Raw genomic sequence first — 19,499 nt, forward strand, 5'->3', positions numbered from 1 at the left:
TAGACAGTCATTCCTGATTGTGCATGTACCTCAGTATCTTGGGGACAGAAAACAAGAAGACATCACAGATGATTAAGCTGAGGGTACCAAGAAGGAAGTAGGTTCCAAACATGCTCCAAAATGCTTTCAACAGTGGCTCACTCTGACTTTGTTCTGGCTGCAGAAGAACCTGCACCTCTTCTGTCTTGGCCAGACCAGTTCTGCTTTGTTGATCCTTCTTATATTTGATGGATTCTGTGTTTCTAAAGAAATAAACACAAAGAAAATTGCCTGCAAGCTAGAGAAGGCCTGAAGGGTTGGACTTGTGCATCCAACAGCACTATAAATATCCCACACTTGGGATTGGGGCTTTACAAGGGGCCTGAATGATGAGTTATTTATTTGTAGTGCAGAAGCACCTAAAAGCCCCAGACATGGAACAGGAGCCCTGTAAAAACATAGAACAAAAAGATAGTCGATGCCCCAAAGCAGTTCTGGATATTTGGACATTAACACACATTCTGCACTGGATTTCAATACAGGTAAGGGCAGTTTTAGGACCTAAATAATAAATAGCCAGCAGCACACCCTGCAGCGGAGAGCCCATAGGAAGGGAAACTCCATTAAGTTCTCCTTGCTGAGTGTTCCATCTGCAGCATACCCCTCCCACTAGTTGAATGAGATGAGGGTTGAATGACTGACTCCACTGGCCAGTCTCCTGTGCAGATAGGGATCACGATGGCCCAGGGCTGCTTCAGCTCCGCAGCTGCAGAAACAGCAGCAATGCAGCTTCCTTAATGCCTGGTTGGGAGAATTCAGCCCCCATGGTGATCTCCAGCGCACAGTCCCTCACGTAGGCTGAGCCCAGACATCGAGGATATGGCCCTATCAATCCCAGGATCTGAGAACCAGATGGTGTCAAAAGGGGCTGTGTTAGCCTGGGCTGCGGAACATGTTAGCTCTGCACTGGCTAGAAGAGACTCTCCCATCCTCTGGAACAGGGACTTACTCAGCAGAGCCAACAGCCTCGCCGGGCGCCTGGGTAAGGTAGGGGGTAGGTCCTGCTTTGCACCCACAGAAGGGACGGAGTGGGGCTGCAGTGCTACCCAGAGAGCACATGGCTCCCCTGGGTAGCCCTCAGTGCTGCCTGGGGCTTGGGCAGCCATTTAAAAGGCCCAGGGCAGTAGGTGCTTTGGGCAGGGCTGGATTACCCAATAGGCAAACTAAGCACATGCTTAGGGCACCAGCAAAGCAGGGGCACCAAAAACAGAGATTTTTTTTTAAAAAAATGTGATATTTGATATTTCAAAAAAAGCATTGAAGTAGACATCATGGGAAAAATCAGAACTCTGCAGAACGCTCTTTTTCTCAGCTGAAAAGAATAAAAAACCCTCAGAGAACAACAATATGTCAGGACAGACTTGATTCATTTTCCCTATTGTGTATTGAAGCGGACATGCTTTGTCGAGTCTGCTTTGATGAACTTATCCAGAATTTTGCAATCAGAAAATCTAGAAAGAAGCTATTTTAATTTCAGCATACATGTACGTTTTGTGTCATTTCGAAAAATAAAATTTTATTTTACGGTATAGTATTGTTTTTATTTTCAATTACATATTACACCATAATCTTTTCAGTGCTTAGGGCCTCTAAAGGTCAGAATCCAGTCCTGGCTCTGGGCCCTTTTATATCACTGGGGCAGACGCACCCTTTCCTTCCCTCCCCCCGTTGGAAGGCCTGTACTTACTGCTTGGTTCTGTTACAGTATTTATTCCATTCTCTTTCAAACTGTGAAACAATTTCCTCAGAGGAATTTTCTTTCATCAGTGACCATAAGTCATCTGCTTCTAATGGCTGCCAATAGCCTTTCCAAACTAGCCTGTAAAACAAACAAACAACTAACACACAAGCACAGAGGGATCTGTGGCCAAGAAAAATGTTCCAACTTGATAGGCCTTAAATTAGTCCTACATGTTGAGCCTAATTCTCAGTTACTCCACTCCTGTGCTTGAGACAGGGATAGAAAGATGGGGAAGGGTGCCTTGCCCCTCCATCGTAAATTAGAACAGCACTGAGGTTGTTCAAACTTGCATTCTTCCTATAACTCCTGTGAAACAGAGACAGGGCTTTGGCACAACTGAGAGTCAGCCCCATTGTATGCATGCACCAGGCACCATCCTTCCATTCTGCCTGTGTTGCTTGCTGCCTTCCCCACAAAACAGGCCAAGAGTTAACATTTATAAAGATATCTGAAAATCTCAGGAACCACTTTGCTCATAGGGTTGCCAGGTGTCTGGTTTTCTACCGGACAGTCTGGTTTTTGGGCCCTCTGCCCGGTAAAAAAAAAAACCAGAAAATACCGGACATGTGCAATGTCCGGTATTTCCTGGTTTCCCGGCTGGGCGCTGGATGGAAGCCTGGCAGGGGCGGGAGGAGGGACTGGGAGGTGGGGCGCGATCGACTCTGGGAGCCCTGGTTGCGTGTGAGGAGAAGGGGCAGCCCGGTCCATGCTCCTGCACCCTGGTCAAGTGCATGGTGGAGCCGCAGCCAGACTGACTCGCATGGGATGGGAGCGCCCTGAGATCTGCACAGCCCCGGTCAGTCCTGCTCCCCGCCAGCTGATTCCCTCCCCCGCCCCTCCTAGCCAGCCAGTTGGTTGATTCTCCCCGACTTCTCCTCCCGGTCTTCCCTGGCCAGTCCCTCCTTCCCCCCTTCCCCCAGCTTTGCCTCCCCCTGGCTGGTTCCTGCTACGGATCTTCCCTGGCCAGCCCCACTGCACACTCCACCACCCTGCTTCCAGTGGCCAGTTCTCACCTCCTCCTCCTCCTCCTGAGCTCCCCCGGCCAGCTCCACCCCCCACCGGTCCCTCTCCTCACTGCTGATATCCCCCGGCCAGCTCCGTTCCACCCCATCCCCCCTCCCCCGCACCGACCAGCCCTGCTTCCCGTCGGCCCCCCCATCTCCACCAGCCAGCCCCATTCTGACCCCCACCCCATTAGCTATGTTTTCCTGTCGCCCCCTTCTCCTCCCAGCCAGCACCGCTCCCGTCTTGGCTGGTCCCTCCCCCTCCCCGCCCATGAAGCGTGTCCGGTATTTTTTTTGTGACTACCTGGTAACCCTATTTGCTCATGAAAACTAAGCAGCAGGTGCAACTTCATGATCTCCAGCAACCTTGGTACCCTGTAGAGATTGTAAAAGGTTCTCCTCCTGGCAGAAGGCAGAGATGTGAGCAGGGTTGCAGTGATCATTTTGAAGACTGGCTGGATTTTCCAAGTGTCAAAAAAACCCCAAAATTACATGGCCTTATTCTACACTCAAGTCCTTTTCAAATCTGGATGTGAAACAGGCCTCTACTGCGCTAGTGTAACTCAGAGAACACTTGAGCCACAGGGAGTAGCATGCAGGTGTCTGAGGAAAGAACTGGACTCGTTGCTAGGAGCTCTAAGCTTATCAGCTTTGCCAGTGTCTCTTACACCTCATCTCCTCAAGTATATTTAGACCACTGTCTCCTGTTCAATTCAAAAGGAGCTAGTTGCCTAGAAAGAGAGAGGCCCTTCTGCCTTAGGCTGATGGAGCTTATCTGATATTTTGGAGTAAATGTCTCTTCCTGCTTGTTTTCTTACCCAGAGAACCACCAGAAAGTGATTTTGGAAACAAAAGAGGCACCAAGTTCTGGACACGGATTCTGCAAGAGGAAAAACAGACAAGTTTCATATGTAGAAATAGCCATGTACTGCTTACACGCAATACCCTGGTTCCCCTCCCACCCAAGAAATGACATGCAATTTGCTTATGTTAACAAACTAAGACCACAACTGCTATAAGCAGCAGATCTTTACTAATCCAAATCTGAATAGGGCCTGATCTGAGAGCACAGGGTGCCCTTTACTTCCTACTATGACCTCCAAACACTTATTTCATGTAGGAGTTGGGCTGAGACTTGTTTGAATGCAAGTTGCAAATGTCAGCATTGTATGGTAACTGCAATGAAAATGGAAGTAATGTGTGTGGATTGGGATAGGTCAAACGTTTTCCAGAATGTACCTAGAAAGCATCAATATGCCCAGTTCAACACAGGCAGAGACATGGTTCTATGGTACTGTTTATATATTCTGTCTGCTCATTTGCACTACAAATTCTTTTCTCAGATTTTTTTTCTGTACTAGGCAAAATGTGAGAAAGTTAAATAAATACACTTGATTCTTAGGACCAATTATTTCAGGGAGTGACTTTCTGTATTCTCCCTTTGGAGAGAGCCACTTACATCTCTCCCTTTCATCTCAGATCTTCCTGAGCAAGGCAGTGAAAATAACATGGAGTATGCCTCAATTTGCCATTTAAATCTAATTTTGCACGTTAAGTGACAGCTGTTATTTCTAGATGACTGCCTCTATTCTGATCCATTCACCTCATATGTGGGACTGTAGGATTGGTCAATGCCACTTAGTTTTCACTGTCAAACATCCTTATTTTTGTGTGTGTATGTGTTTCTCTACAGTACATAAAATATGGTGCTAGAAGGAATAACACTTTGAGGCCCATTTCTATTAAAGAAGGCTTCCAAGGGACCTTTTTATATCAAATAATGTTTTTAATTGCCTCACTAACTGGTCTCAGAGTGGCAGAGCACCTGCAATGCCAGTTGAAGACAGTGGGAGCTAGAGCTGTCCAAGGCTGGAAGTTCAAGCTAGACAAATCTAGACTAGATCTGAGGTATAGATTTTTAACTGAGAGGGTAATTAACCAGTGGGACTAATAACCAAGGGTGGTGGTGGATGCTCCATCAATGGAAATTTTAAAACGAAGGTTGGATGTTTCTCTAAATGATACATTCTTGTTCAAACAGGCATTAATTTAGGGAGGTCCTTTTCTTAGTGCAATATAAGAGGTTATACTAGATCAGTGGTCCCCAACCTTTAGAGGCTCCTGGGCGCCTGGGGGCGGGGCCACTCACGCGCCGGGCGCCCGGGGGCAGGGCCGCGCGTCCTGGGGCACGCCAGGGGCGGGGATGCCCTTGCATCTGGCGCCGGCATGTGCCCCAGGTCCGGGGCTGCCCAAGCGCGTTGTGCCATGGGCCTGGGGCTGGCGCCACCGCCCGAGCCGCGCGCCTGGGGCTGGCACCGGCGCCGCGCGCCCGCATGTGCCCCGGGGCTGGTGCCCGCGGGCACCGCTTTGGGGACCACTGTACTAGATGATCATAGGTTCCCTAATCTAGGAAACAATGAAAATCAAGATGGGGCCCAGAAACCCAGGTATACCAAATTGCTAATCACTGTATAAGATGCTGGCCTGTATGTAGGCTGCCATGTTTTCATCTCAGACATTGATCTTCACTGCCCATTTCTAGTGGGTTTCAGACAAAGGATGCATGAACTTTTAAGAAGTTAAACATACTTACAGAGTCCTTGACAACTTTTGAGAAGAAGGGAGGCCAATCTGTAAAGAAGAACAGTACGACCTCTACTAGCAGCAGGATAAAATAAATGTAAGAGGTGACATGACGGAAGGGGTCCTCTGGGAAGCCCTGCAAAAACAGAGACTTGCTAAAGTTGAGGTAAAACACTTCATCTGAAATTACGAAAGAAATGAGGATTCATACACTGTATAAGCCGTAAGCTCTGAGTGTTGCTGTGGATGTGTGCCAAGTGCATTTCTTGCATCAACTTCTTAGAGAGTGTGCTATATAGGAGTTAAATTACTGGTGCTGATATAGAAATCTCAAGCTATATGAAAATCACAACACATGCACTAATAAACCACTGGGGGGAGCCAGAGCGCAACTAGTTTAGAGCAGGGGTTCTCAAACTTCATTGCATAGTGACCCTGTCTCACAACAAAAATTACTATACGACCCAAGAGGAGGGACCGTAGTCTGAGGCAGCCTGACCCCACCTACCCCAGCCCTAACTGAGCCCTGCCAGCTGGGGCTGAAGCCCTCTTTTGCTTTGGTACTGGGCCCCGGCAAGTCTATGCTTGGCAACCCCGTTAACTGGGAGTTAAAAATTTCAGTTTCTGCAGTATTTCTTCACACAATACAGAGTCAACCTGTGAAACTCCTTGCCAGAGGATGTTGTGATGACCAGGACTTTAACAGAGTTCAAAAAAAGAAGTAGGTAAATTCATGGAGGATAGGTCCATCAATGGCTATTAGTCAGGAGGGCAGAAATGGTGCCCTTAGCCTCTGTTTGTCAGAGTTTTGGAATGGGTGATGGGGAGGAATCACTTGATGATTACTGCTCTGTTCATTTCCTCTAGAGCATTTGGCATTGGCCACTCTCAGAGGTCAGGATGCTGGGCTAGATGGACCTTTGGTCTGACCCAGTATGGTTGTTCTTATGGGATTTTCCAAAGATCCTAAAAGAGCTAGATGCTGAAATCTACACACACAAGTGAGAAACAAACAAAAAAAGCCAAACCCTCACTGATGTGGCACCGACTGAGAAGAAGAAAGACACTCCTCACATTCCCCTAGGGGGGCTCAGCCTAGTAGACTTTATGAATTCCAGACTCATGGTGGGGTGCTGTGGGGGCTGGAGCCCCAGCGTGAGCTCCCCAATGTTGGGGCCCCCTGAGCCTCGGGGGCCAGATCCAGGCAAGCCAGGGGCCGCATCCAGTCCCCGGGCCTCAGGTTCCTCACCTCTGAAGCAATACATTTAACTAGTTAACCAATTCAATGGGATTTTACATCCCTAATTCCTATATGGGAAAGGGAATAAGCGTTAACAGCATAACGCACTTTTATACTAGTAAAACTGTCCACCCTACAGCTATACAGGAATTACTATGCTGGTAAAAATCCATGCCCCAATTAACAGTTATAATGGTACAAAATTTATGTGCAGACCAGGCCTTAGTAACAGCACTAAAATTAAAACAGCACTCCCCCCCCACCACCACTTTTGTATGAATTGGGTGCTCAGAAAAGCTATGGGTCCTGGAGATTCAAGGGCTCTTTTTACCTAGGGTGCGTATCTTATTTCGATGTTATCTCAAAACAGCTTATTTTGAAATTTGGCACTGTCTTCACAATACTTATTTTGAAATAAATCGCTATTCCAAAATGTCTCTTACTTCTCCTGGAGTGAGGTTTACAGGGATGTCGTTATTTTGCAATAATAGGCGCGCTCAAAAGACGAGCTATAGCTATTGCACTGCAGTGTAGGCGTAGCGCTATAGAACCGATGCAGCATGGGTAGCAGCCGTCAACATTTCTTTCAAATTGCCTGGCCAATGCTCCTCCACCCTAATTCAGCGCAGCAACTTGGAGAGGGCAATTCATCCTACTGCCTCTTTCGTTCTTGACAAAGCCTCTCACTGGGGATGGCTTTATTTTTCTAGCAGGAGAGCTCTCTTCTGCTGGCAAAGCCTGACTACACAGGAGACCTTACCAGTGGCACATGCTCACATTAGTACGTTCTGCTTACCCCTGCCAGGGCTTGTTGAATTTTAGAACTAAGAGTCACAGCAGCAGCAAGGAACGACAGCAGCCAATAAATCATCAAGATGCCTGAAGACTGGACACCCTTCAGCCTCTCAAACTGGGTGAGAAACACTGCAGGGATCTGGGAAGAAGAGAGAAATAACTAATAGTTCCAAGTTAATGGTCAATACAGTTTTTCATCCAGTGTCAGATCAGTTAATGAGCCTACCTAGTGTTCCCGTTAAGGTGAAATTTAATTCTACCATGTGTAGGCTGTGAGAAATGGAATCCTCTCTCCTGTTTGCATGAGGCCACACTGCGGTCATTACTGTAGTCCCACCGGGTTTCATAGCCTCTGCTGCATCCATTCCCGCATCGTGTTTTGGGTCAGTGGATCCATACAGGTGCAAACTGAGTGGCCACACCACTGTGCCAGCTCAGGCCTGCTACCCCTTCATGCAGCACCACGGATGAAGTCTCACAGAGCGCAGCTCCACAGCGAACAGGTTTTTACAGACACAGACTCACCGGTAGAACCCCATCAGTTCTGCTGTCTACAGCAGTGGTCTCTAAACTTTTTACGCCCAAGGTCACTTTTTAAATGTCAGAACAAGCCAAGATCTACTGCCCCATCCTTCTCCCAAGAACCCACCCCCTGAAGTCCCGCACTCTCTGTTCTCCTTCTCTCCATCACTTGCTATCCCCAGCTCTTATACACTCTCAGTGTACTGCTACATTGCCGCTTTTGTTCTGATTCTTTGTAGGAAGAGATTTTTCCAACATTTGGCCTGTTTCTCCATGTTTTTCCATTCCATTTGGCCAACATTTTTCCAACATCTGGGCCAAATGTCAGAAAAACCCCTTCTTTCAGAAGCCCCCTTATTCCTTGTGAAATGGGGAATACAGCGGTTGCCGAAAGAGCGAGTTTGCTCTTCCGCTAAAAAAAGCAGACGCAGAAGCGTTTTTCCAGGATACCTCTGAAATCCCGGGAAAACTCCTGTAGTCTAGCCATACCCTCACTGGGTTGAGACAGGATGTGTGGGCTCTGGAGTGGGAATGAGGGATTTGGGTGTGGGAAGGGGTGTGCGGTGCAAGCTCTGGGAGGGAATTTGGATGCAGGAGGATGTGGAAAAGGTGATGCTGGCTTGGGGAGGGAGCTCCAGGTTGGGGAGTGTTGGGGTCAGGTGTAGGGTTGGGGTAATGAGCAAGCCACAGACTTGTGGATATGAGGGTGCAGGAGTTTGGGTTGGGGTATGTGAAGGGCTCAGGGCAGGGAGGTTGGGAGTATGATGGGCTCAGGACACAGATTTGTGATGTATGGAGGGTGCAGAAGTGTTGTGGCAGAAGACTGAGGATGTGGGGGTGCAGGAGTTTGGGGATGTGAGAGGGTCAGGACAGGGGGTTCCAGTGTATGATAGGCTCAGATTTGGGGTTGAAGGGCGGTACAGGAGTGTTATGATGCTGTGGCAAGATGGGAGCTTGGCCCCAATTAGGTGTTTGTTGCCCAGGCTTCATTTTTAAATAAAATACTATGTCAAACACAAAAAGTTTCAGCATTCTCTTTATTTATGAGAAGGGCGGGGAACCTGTTTTGAGTTGGGGTCATTGACCCACAGAGAAGTCAGTTGGGGCCACACAAGTGAGGTACAAAAAAATAACTCCTCCAAAACCCTCCAAGCCTCACTGTGGCCCCAACTGTGCTGGTGGATGATTGGGACATGGTAGTGGGGAAGGGTGCTAGTGGGTGTTGTGGCAGGGGACAGGGTGCTGTGGCAGAGGACAGGGTGCTATTGGGGGCAGGATACAGGGTGCCAGTCGGGGCAGAGGACAGGGTGCTGTGACAGGGACAGGGTGTTGGTGGGGGCAGGGCACAGGGAGTCCCCAGCATGCACCTCCTCCCAGGACTCCTACCCCCTGCCTCCCCACAGGGGAAGGACGTCCAGGCATGCACCTCCTCTGGGGACTCCTCCCACCTCCCCCCATGTAGGAAGTCCCTAGCGTGTACTTCCTCCAGGGACTCCTCCCCACCATTCTCCACCCTCCCCCCCAGCAGAGGAGGGAAGCCCCGGCGCGTGCCATTTCTGGGGATTCCCACCTTCTCCTCCTGCACAGCAAGTCCCCGGCACAACACAGACCTGGGTTCTGGTACCGTGCCGGCTGTTTGGGAGAGGGGGAGCAGCCAGTGCACTTCCTGAAACCCCAGAAGTGGCACGCAGCTGCCAGACTTCCTTCCACCCCACAGGAAGCAGGCACTACCTCCATTGTCGCTGGAGGTAGGTAATGGGGCTTCTTGGGGAAGTGAGGGGAAATGGTGGGGGGGCCTGAATGCCTCGCGATCAACTGTTCGAGCCCTCCTGATTGGCCAGTCAATCGCGATTGATGGGTTGGTGACCATGGGTCTACAGAGTCATCTGCACCCACAGATGATGAGGGGAAAGAGGGCTAAGATTAACACTGCCCCATAATAGTGAACTTGAAACTTATATTTTAATAAAAGGAATTACCATTGTGATCCCCACAATTGCTGGGCTAATGAAGAACACTGGAGCTCGCAGGATTCCTTGACTGATTTCCCAAAAAGTATAGAAGAGGTTAGAAAAACACAGTAATATCAATATGAATCCAAGTACCTGGAACAGGAGAACAAACATGTTGGAATAGATTGTTTAAGGACAAGTACGATAACAGTAGTGTATGTACTGTAAGGTATCTGAGTGGTTAAAGGGGCGGTTTGGGACATAGTGGCTACATCTAGACTGCACACTTCCTTTGGAAGAAGCTTTTCCAGAAGAGATCTCCCAAAAAACGTGTTCCAAAAGAGAGCGTCCACACTGCCAAAGCACATCGAAAAAGCAATCTTCGAAAGACAGCATTCACGTTAAATAGACATTATCTCACATTTAAGCTGTGATTGCTATGGATGGAGTGGCCACCAAGGCACCTGTGCTTTTTCCTCTTTCCTCTTCTTCGTCCACATACACCTTTTTCCGAAAAAGCTCTCTTGAAAAAAGGCTTCTTTCTGATAGAAAGAGGTTTACCAATGTCAGAAAAAAACCCTTTGTTCTTTCTATTTTTTTTTGAAAGTATGCAACTGCAGTGTGGATGTTAGTTTTTTTCAGAAAACAGATATTTTTATGAAAAAAGTCTGTAGTGTAGACATAGCGGCTACGTCTACACTGGCCCCTTTTCCGGAAGGGGCATGTAAATTTCACTAGTCGTCGTAGGGAAATCCGCGGGGGATTTAAATATCCCCCGCGGCATTTAAATAAAAATGTCCGCCGCTTTTTTCCGGCTTTTAAAAAAGCCGGAAAAGAGCGTCTAGACTGGCCCCGATCCTCCGGAAAAAGTGCCCTTTTCCGGAGGCTCTTATTCCTACTTTGAAGTAGGAATAAGACCCTCCGGAAAAGGGCACTTTTTCCGGAGGATCGGGGCCAGTCTAGACGCTCTTTTCCGGCTTTTTTAAAAGCCGGAAAAAAGCGGCGGACATTTTTATTTAAATGCCGCGGGGGATATTTAAATCCCCCGCGGATTTCCCTACGACGACTAGTGAAATTTACATGCCCCTTCCGGAAAAGGGGCCAGTGTAGACGTAGCCAGCCAGTGTGATTAGGAGTTCAGGAAGTAGGGGCAGGTTAAGATAGAGTGTGCTCTAAAGACTGTAATTCCATTTAAGCCAGATCCTGAAATCCTTACTCACTCCTTGGCCAGAAGTGAGCTTACCCAATTAAGAAGTGATCTGGCACTTAATACGGGAGATCCACATTCAGACAAAAGCAATGTACCCTACGCAGACATGTGTTACTAACCTCCAAGCAGAAGGAAGACTGGGGGGATTCAAAGGAGATTATCAAGACAGTTTTAAGAATTAAAAAAAATAAATTTCTTCATCCTAGTCATGATAAACTTAGCATCAAAACCCAGGCTCCCATACTAGCCAGCGTGACCCTAGTGGAGTAAACACCAGACAGGGGCTCAGGAGATCTGACTTTGCACTGGCTTACTTAATGAGCTAGGTCAATTTCCTTTACCATTCTGTACCTTAGTTTCCCCATCTGTAAAATGGAAATTACGATATTGCCCCCTTTGCAAAGTGCTTTGAGAGCTACTGATGAAAAGTACTAGAATTCATAGTTAGGTATTATTTCTATGAGCATTACCATTTTAGTTTTGAAGAGGTGCGACATTCTGATATATCCTCTGCTGTGGTGCTCAAGATACAGGTAATAGAATGGAAAACAGATCCAAAGATAGGCACAGGGTATCCAGGCAATGACTGTACTCTGGAAGCACTGTGTAAAGTGTGGGTTACCTGTATACCACGTCTGATTCCAATGCTGCAACAAGAGAAACAGAGAAATGGTTTGCCACAGCCTACTATGGGTCTTACCCATATCTTGGACCATATGGAAAGACAGAGAGAATGGACCAAATCATCCAGGTAAAAGAGGAGTAAAAACGGGACCCTTGTGGTAAGTGGCTGTCTGGAATGTGTGTTTGTGTGTGGGGGAGTTATTTGCAGTGTGCTGAGCTTGTGTTTCTGTTTGGTTTGTTTGTTTGTTTGCTTTGTTTGTTTGAAGGAGCTTCTAAAAGGTTTGAAATCTAGAAGCCTCTGTTAATTGGCTGAGCCTCAGTCAGGGGGAGGGGCTACCAGAGCTATATAAGCCTGTGACTCAGCAACCAGGGAGAGCGTGACCAGGAACAGCTAACAGGAGAGTTTGGAGAGGTAGTTTAGAGGGCACTAGTGACTTCTGACCTTCTTTAAAACATAACTCTTAAAATAATCTCTACTCCAGAGGTTTAAAAAGAATCCCAGTTTATACTTAAACTTATTCATTAGAAAAATGGAGACAGAAGCCCAGCAGCAGAGTGGGTGGGGGCTATCCTGTTTATTGCGTCGAGTGTAACATGTATGATTACCTGCCCTGTGGGAGGGTAGCGTATGTGTGCACCTGTTGCAAGGAGCTCCTGACCCTCAGAGACCGAGTTCGGGCTTTGGAGGCCAGGGTGGCTGAACTGGAGGAGCTAAGGGAGGTAGAGAGCTATGCTGATGAGACTTTCCGGGACACTGTAGTACTGTCCCACCTCCAGTCTGAGAGCCCCAGTGCTCTTAAGGAGGATGAGAGTCTCAAGGGAACAGAGCATTCAATGGGAGCAGAGGGGAACCATCCCGTAGTTGGGACCCTCCTCCCAGAGGATGTTGCGGTATCCTCTCGCACTGAGGATACCTCTGAGGGGGAGGGAACATCAGTTAGGAAGAGGCAGGTGTTAGTAGTGGGTGATTCGATCGTTAGAAACATAGATAGCTGGGTTTGTGATGACCGGGAGAACCATATGGTCACTTGCCTGCCTGGTGCGAAGGTTGCGGATCTCTTGAGGCATCTAGACAGACTTATGTGTAGTGCTGGGGAGGAGCCAGTGGTCGTGGTACATGTAGATACCAATGACATAGGGAAGGGTAGGAGAGATGTCCTGGAGGCCAAATTTAGGCTGCTAGGAAAGAGACTGAAATCCAGGACCTCTATGGTGGCATTCTTGGAAATGCTTCCAGTTCCACGCGCAGGGCCAGGTAGGCAAGCAGAGCTTCAGAGTCTCAATGCGTGGATGAGACGATGGTGTAGGGAAGAGGGGTTTAGATTTATTAGGAACTGGTGACACTTTTGGGAGAGGGGGAGCTTATACAGGAAGGATGGGCTCCACCTAAACCAGGGTGGAACCAGACTGCTGGCACTAAACATTAAAAAGGCCGTAGAGCAGTTTTTAAACTAAGAGATGGGGGAAAGCCGATTGGTGCGGAGATGCACGTAAATCGGAGGGAGACTTCTCTTAGAAGAGAATCCATTGATAGAGATTCTCTAAGCTGTAGTCGGAAAAAGAGGAGGGGAGAGGGCAAACCATTGGCCAGAGCAGACAAACAACCGCATACAAAGGAATCCAATGCATCAGGGAAGGGCAGACAAATAACCAGTGGCAAATTTCTAAAGTGCTTGTACACAAATGCTAGGAGTCTGACTAATAAGATGGGTGAACTAGAGTACCTCGTATTAAATTAGGAGATTGACATAATAGGCATCACTGAAACCTGGTGGAATGAGGAAAATCTGTGGGACACAATCATACCAGGATATAAAATATATAGAAAGGATTGAGCAGGCCGGGTGGGTGGCGGAGTGGCACTGTATGTGAAAGATAATGTAGAATCAAATGAAATAAAAATAGTAAATGAATCAACATGTTCAATAGAATCGCTATGGATAGTAATTCCATGCTCCAATAATAAGAAATTAGCAGTAGGGATATATTACCGACCACCTGACCAGGACAGCGATACTGACATTGAAATGCTGAGGGAGATTAGAGAGGCTACCAAAATAAAGAACTCTATAATAATGGGGGATTTTAATTACCCCCATATTGACTGGATACATGTCACCTCAGGAAGAGAAGCGGAGATAAAATTTCTCAATGGCTTAAATGACTGCTTCTTGGAGCAGCTAGTGCAGGAACCCACAAGGGGAGAGGCAATTCTTGATTTAGTCCTGAGTGGAGTGCGGCCAAGTCCGCCTATAGCCACGGGGTGCCCCTGCAGGTTAGAGTCAAAGATTGTTCCAAGCATGTGGACCAGGGAGACAGGAAGGCTAGTTAAGGGTTGTCAACAGATAAGATAGGGTAAAGAGAAGGATTAGGAAGAAAGATAAAGCCTCTTAAATTAAGTATATAAACTGCATTCTGTTATTTCCTTTTGTACCTGACATCTTTAATATATCTCATGGAATGTATTTAAAAAATACCACGACCAGATAGTTGGAGGTAAGGTGTTAGAATAATAAAACTAACAGTACAACAGTTACAAGATTCAGAGAGGTAGTCGTGTTTGTCTGTTTCAGCAAAAATAACAAGGAGTCCTGTGGCAATTTAAAGATTAACACATTTATTAAGGCATAAACTTTCGTGGGCTGCAGCTCACTCTGTCAGATGCATGAAGTGAAAGGATCAGATGGAAGGGATATATACATACATACGCTACAGCTACACTGCAGTGCTAACCCACGTTTTAACAGCAAGCGCATTCTTTTGAAATATAACAGGCTCTCTATTCCGACATCCCTGTAAACCTTATTCCACAAGGCTCTGTGTAGACTAGGGATGTTAAATATTGGTTAATTGAATAGTTGAGTAACCTCATGCATTTTTATCAGTGTTGACTATTCTATAGTCCCCAGGGGCGGGGGCCGGCAGCCACTGTATCAGAGGCAGCAGTGCAGGGTGCCACGTGGGAGCTGGTCTACTAGGAGAGCCAGTTTAAAAACCAGCTCTCCTTCTGGATCAGCTGCCTGTCGCCCAGTGCTGCTGCCTCTGATAAAGGCAGCAGTGTGGGGTGGCAGCAGCCCCTGTCTAAGGTAGGGTTGCCAGATGGCTGAAACAAAAATACCGAACACCCCACCCCCCCAAAAAAAAAACCACTGGGAAAAAATGTTGTTGAAGGAAAAAAAAGGGGGCAGGTCCAAAGTTGTTGAGCAAGGGGGAAAAAAAAGACTCCAAAAACCTGGATCACTGCTAGGGGTTACCAGGTAGTCATTAAAAAAAAAAAAACGGACACACTTCATGGGTGGGGAGGAGGAGGACCGGACAGGAAGGGAGTGGTGCTGGCCGGGAAGGGGGGGCCTGGAAACAGCTAATGGGGGGGGCAATGGGGCTGGATGGGGGAGATGGGAGGGCCAACAGGAAGCAGGTCTGGTCGTGGGGAGGGGTCAGGCGGAACGGTGCTGGCCGCGGGATATTGGGGGGGGACCGGCCGGCAGGGGGCGGGGCTGGCCGGGAGTAAGTGGGGGAGGCGGGAAGCACAGCTGGGGGGAATCAGGGGCCAGGAGGGTGGCCGGGAGGAAGGGGGGGCGGGAAGCAGAGCTGGCGGGGGGGGGGGTGCAGGGGAATGGCTGGGGAAGATCAGGAGGGGAAGTGGGGGAGAACCGGCTGGCCGTGGGGGGGGTGAGCAAATTGGCCGGCGGGGAGCGGGACTGACCCAGGCAGTTGCTGCCTGTCCCACGCAGGCTACCAGCGACGCACGAGCGAGGAGGAGGCTTCCCCTCCTCCTCACACTCAACCGACTGAGGGCTCCCAGCGGAAATCACAGCCCCGCCTCCCAGCTGGGACTCCCAACCGCTCCCCCCACCCGCGCCATGCTTCCGTCCAGTGCGCAGCCAGAAAAATCAGAAAATACCAGACATTGCACATGTCCGGTATTTTCTGACTTTTTTTACCAGACAGAGCGCGCAAATATTGGACTGTCCGGTACAATACCGGACACTTGGCAACCCTAGTCTAAGGGGGGTCTGAGCTCCTGCACTCAGCACGAGCCGGAACTGAGACGGGCTGCTGGCCAGCCTGCTAAAAAATTTACTGACAAGGGTGAAGGGAGGGAAATGCGTGTAGTCTATAGCATTAACGTATAAGCTTTTGCTTATTGGTTAATCGACTACACTATTACATCCCTAGTGTAAACAATGCCAAATGACAAAATAAGCTATTTTGAAATTGACTCGAAATAAGCTATGCAATTTGCACAGCTTATTTCGAGCTACAGGTGCAGTATAGACACACCCATACAGAGATTGAATATTACACCAGTGTTAATGAAGCTAATTCAATCCAGGTGGATATGGCCCACTTCCAACAGTGATATATGTACAATCGTATTTATATTTGAAAAATGTTAAGTAAATATTTGAATTACAGAATAACAGGAAAAGTTCCTTCCTAACAAGAGCTGAAGAGGAAAAGAACTACCAGGCACAAGTGTGAGCATGTGGTATCTGAAAGCAGGTAATTACTTATTAGTCAGATGTTTACAGTGGACAATGGTTTGGTCCTTACTTTCATGAGCCCTACAGTTTGTGCAAAAATGGGGCCTGTAGGTGGGAGGAAGACTTTACACAGAAACATAAAACTAAAGCTTTCATATCTCAGTGACTGAAGTGAGGCTCCCAAATCAGTATTTAGGCAGCGGAATAAAAGTGGCCTGATTTTCAAACTGCTGAACACCTGCCAGTTAGGGCTGCCAGATTTGTTTGGATGTTTTCCTGGAGGTTTTATCACATGACACAATCTTTAATTAAAGATTAACCTTTCATTCCTGGAGAGATTTCAGGACAATATGAGAGGGTTGGCAACCTTCTGAAGCTCCCATTGATTTCAGAGAGATTTACTGGCATTCAGCACCTCTGAGAATTAGGTCCCTTTTATGAAGATATCTAAAGATGGATTTAGGAGCTTCATTTTAGGCAGCCATGTTTGAAAATCTTGGCTTACATCTGAACTCTTCCTTATGGTTATTGCCTGGATAGAGCAGATAGAAGTGGGTGGATATTTTTGGCTCTCCTTTTACCCCTTTTTAGTGAATAATGACTAAGAAGGATAGTTATGGCTGATTCCAGGATGGTCCTCAAGTAACGGAAGGCTTTAATGCTGAAGCTTCTGCAGCCACATATGTCTCTGGGATTGATAATCTAGCAATTGCCTGCATTATTCAGATCAGTAAATTGGTTCCAGGTTGCTGCTCTATGATTCCACAAGCCCCTTGGTCATGGTCTTGATCCTACATTGTGACATGCCTACCCAGATGGCCAGGTCTGCACAGAGGCCCATTGACTTGACTGGGAATCCATGTGAGCCCAAGCAATTAGTTGTTGTAGTGACAGTGCACAACTGGGAATTAACTATTAAAAGCAGCCATTTGCATTGATGACTTGGTCCTGTGCTTGGATTACTTTCAAAAGACCTGTGCTAGGATCATTGTCACGGGATTAGAGAGACAGGCGCATATATAGCTGGGAAATCACAGGAATGGGGTCAGTGGGGGCTGCTGGCTCTGCTCCTGAGGAGGCTGCTTCAGAGTTTATCTGATAACATTAACCAATAAGCAACAACTTATCAGTTAACCGGTTAATTGATTAAACTTTAACATCCCTAACTGAAACCACTTCAAGCCAGGGGGTATGGCAGCATCTAGGAATACAAGTGATCTGGGTGAGGATGTTTGCCACTGACATATGGAGCCAAGCCTGCACGCTTCAAATGATTTAATAACTGCAGTGACTGTATGCTGATGTAAGTTGAGACATGTCTGTGGTGTAGACATGGCCTTATTCATTAGAAGAGTTGCAAATTAGGGATGTGAATGGTTAACCAGTGAGTTGCAGTAGTGCAAGGGGCTGTTCCAACCCTGCAAGGCCCACCATGGGTGAGGGGCATGCCAGTCTGGCCAAAGCAACCCCTGCTTATGCTGCTCCTAGCCTGGCTAGAGTAGACCCCACCAGTAGCAGAGGGGGCCACTTCAGCCCACCCCCATTTAATCAGTTATCTTAGGGGTTCTCAAACTTTGTGATATCCCCTAGGGGCGGATGAGGGTTTTGCGGGGCCCAGAGCGTGGGGCCTATTGAAGCACAGGGCCCAGGAAAGCACAATTTTGCACATGTGCCATGGCCACAGCCGACAAGTAGTAGTGCGTGCGAGGGGCCTATTGAAGTGTGGGGACCGGGGCAGCCACCCTGCTTGTCCTGCCCTATATTTGCTGCTGATCCCCTTCTACGTTGCTCGTGACCCCCCTCTAAGTTGCTCGTGACCCCCTGGGGGGTTGGGATCCACAGTTTCAGCAATGCAGTTAACTGATTAACCAGGATTTTTACATCCCTATTTCAAATATTCTCGCCCCAGATAACAGGTGGAGACAATGTCTGATGTGAAAGCATCACAGCCAGCATAGCAATTTATTAGAGATTTCGACTGCACTTTCTTTCCGCCCATGTCCTTGCAGCTTACATTTTCAAATATGAAAGTCCACGATGGTGTATTAGCTTTGGGCTGTGCTAAAAGATAAGGGCTCTTGGGAAAGAGTTTCGACTTCCACGCAAGTCCAAAGTTTCTTGAAGCAAAGGAATGAATGGGGGGAGGGGGAAGCCCTAACGCACTGCTGGGCAGATGCAGGCTTGCTCGTTTCTCGGCTCCCTCCCTTTGTTGGGCCGCTGCTGCACACGCCAGCAGAGCTGGACTCTTCCCCCATGCACTGTACTCGGCTCCCCCGCAGGAGGGGCGAGGAACCATTTGTCTGCAAGGACTGAGAGGAGCAGTGGCTGGGGCTTTAACCCCCTGTAGACACCCCTATGCCAAGGGCCGACTAGCGAACCTCCTGCGGGGACCCGGGGACCCGACACCAAAGCCCGGCTCCCAGGCACAGAGCAGGCGGGAGCAGCAGCAAGATCCGAAGCGGGCCCGGCTTTCGGCTCCAGCTTAGCGACTGCGGGGCCGGGGGCAGAGGGGTTTGAGGAAACGCCTCGGGCGGGGACGCGCGGCGCTCACTCACCCAGAGGCCCGCGGAGCCCCCTCGGGAGCCGCACAGCCAGCCGACCCCAGCCATGCTGCGTGCCCGGAGCGCGGCCGGGGCTGCTGCTGGCTCCCCCCGCCCCGGCCGCCCAAATCCGCTGCGTGGGCGGCTTCCCGGCCGGGTGGTTAATGTGTCACGTTCCCGGGGCGCTGCCGAAAGCCTGGGCCTGGACTGGTCATCTCCCCGCCTCCGCAAGGTTTGGAGCTGAGGCCGCCTCCCGACGGGAACGTGCCAGCGAGTCCCCGAGAGACTAATAAGGTCCCCAAAGGCACGAACAAGTCCGGACTGGGGAGCTGAGTGGGGGGGTCAGACTCCAGTCTCCCCCCCCCCCATCACACCAGTGTGACCCCCAAGTAACTGCTGACTGCAGGGGCGTGAGAGGCCCCAAAGCTGCCTAGGCTTGCCCCACAAGGTCAGATTTCCAAGAGCTTAGCTCACCTTAAGGGCCAGAGAAAGTTGTGTCAGTTTCCTCAATTAACACTAGTGAATCATAGAACTGGAAGGGGCCTGGAGAAGTCATCGAATCCCGTCCCCTGCCCTGATGGCAGGACCCACTACCAGCTAGACCAGGATTTCCCAACTTATCAGTCGGGACCCAAATATGGGTCACCATTACATTTCAAAAGGGTTACCAAGTGTCTCCCCAGGTGCCCCGTCCCTTCTCCTTCCTCCTGTTTTTGAATTGCCTTGGGTCACCAAGTCTTCCTGAATTGTCAGAATGGGTCC

At 48.7% G+C, this 19,499-nt stretch overlaps 1 protein-coding gene across 6 annotated transcripts in view; it reads right to left on the reverse strand.

The window, feature by feature from the left end:
• Positions 1-18,935, reverse strand: part of ABCC6 (ATP binding cassette subfamily C member 6) — a 51,583-nt gene extending 32,648 nt beyond the window's left edge. For 2 of the 6 annotated variants that reach the window (XM_075899374.1, XM_075899373.1), the window contains exons 1-8: positions 18,753-18,935; positions 11,557-11,733; positions 9,904-10,029; positions 7,404-7,541; positions 5,378-5,503; positions 3,603-3,664; positions 1,727-1,858; positions 30-242 (exon numbers count right to left, since the gene is read on the reverse strand). In XM_075899374.1, coding sequence (XP_075755489.1) covers positions 30-242; positions 1,727-1,858; positions 3,603-3,664; positions 5,378-5,503; positions 7,404-7,541; positions 9,904-10,029; positions 11,557-11,733; positions 18,753-18,806 — 1,028 coding nt within the window. In that variant the 5' untranslated portion in view covers positions 18,807-18,935. Of the gene's footprint in view, positions 1-29; positions 243-1,726; positions 1,859-3,602; positions 3,665-5,377; positions 5,504-7,403; positions 7,542-9,903; positions 10,030-11,556; positions 11,734-18,752 lie in introns of those variants that run through there. The other 4 variants (XM_075899370.1, XM_075899369.1, XM_075899371.1 and 1 more) reach the window with 3 other exon arrangements.
• Positions 18,936-19,499: the final 564 nt, after the last annotated feature.

Source organism: Pelodiscus sinensis, chromosome 16, assembly GCF_049634645.1.
Source record: "Pelodiscus sinensis isolate JC-2024 chromosome 16, ASM4963464v1, whole genome shotgun sequence".
Classification (NCBI taxonomy): Eukaryota; Metazoa; Chordata; order Testudines; family Trionychidae; genus Pelodiscus; species Pelodiscus sinensis.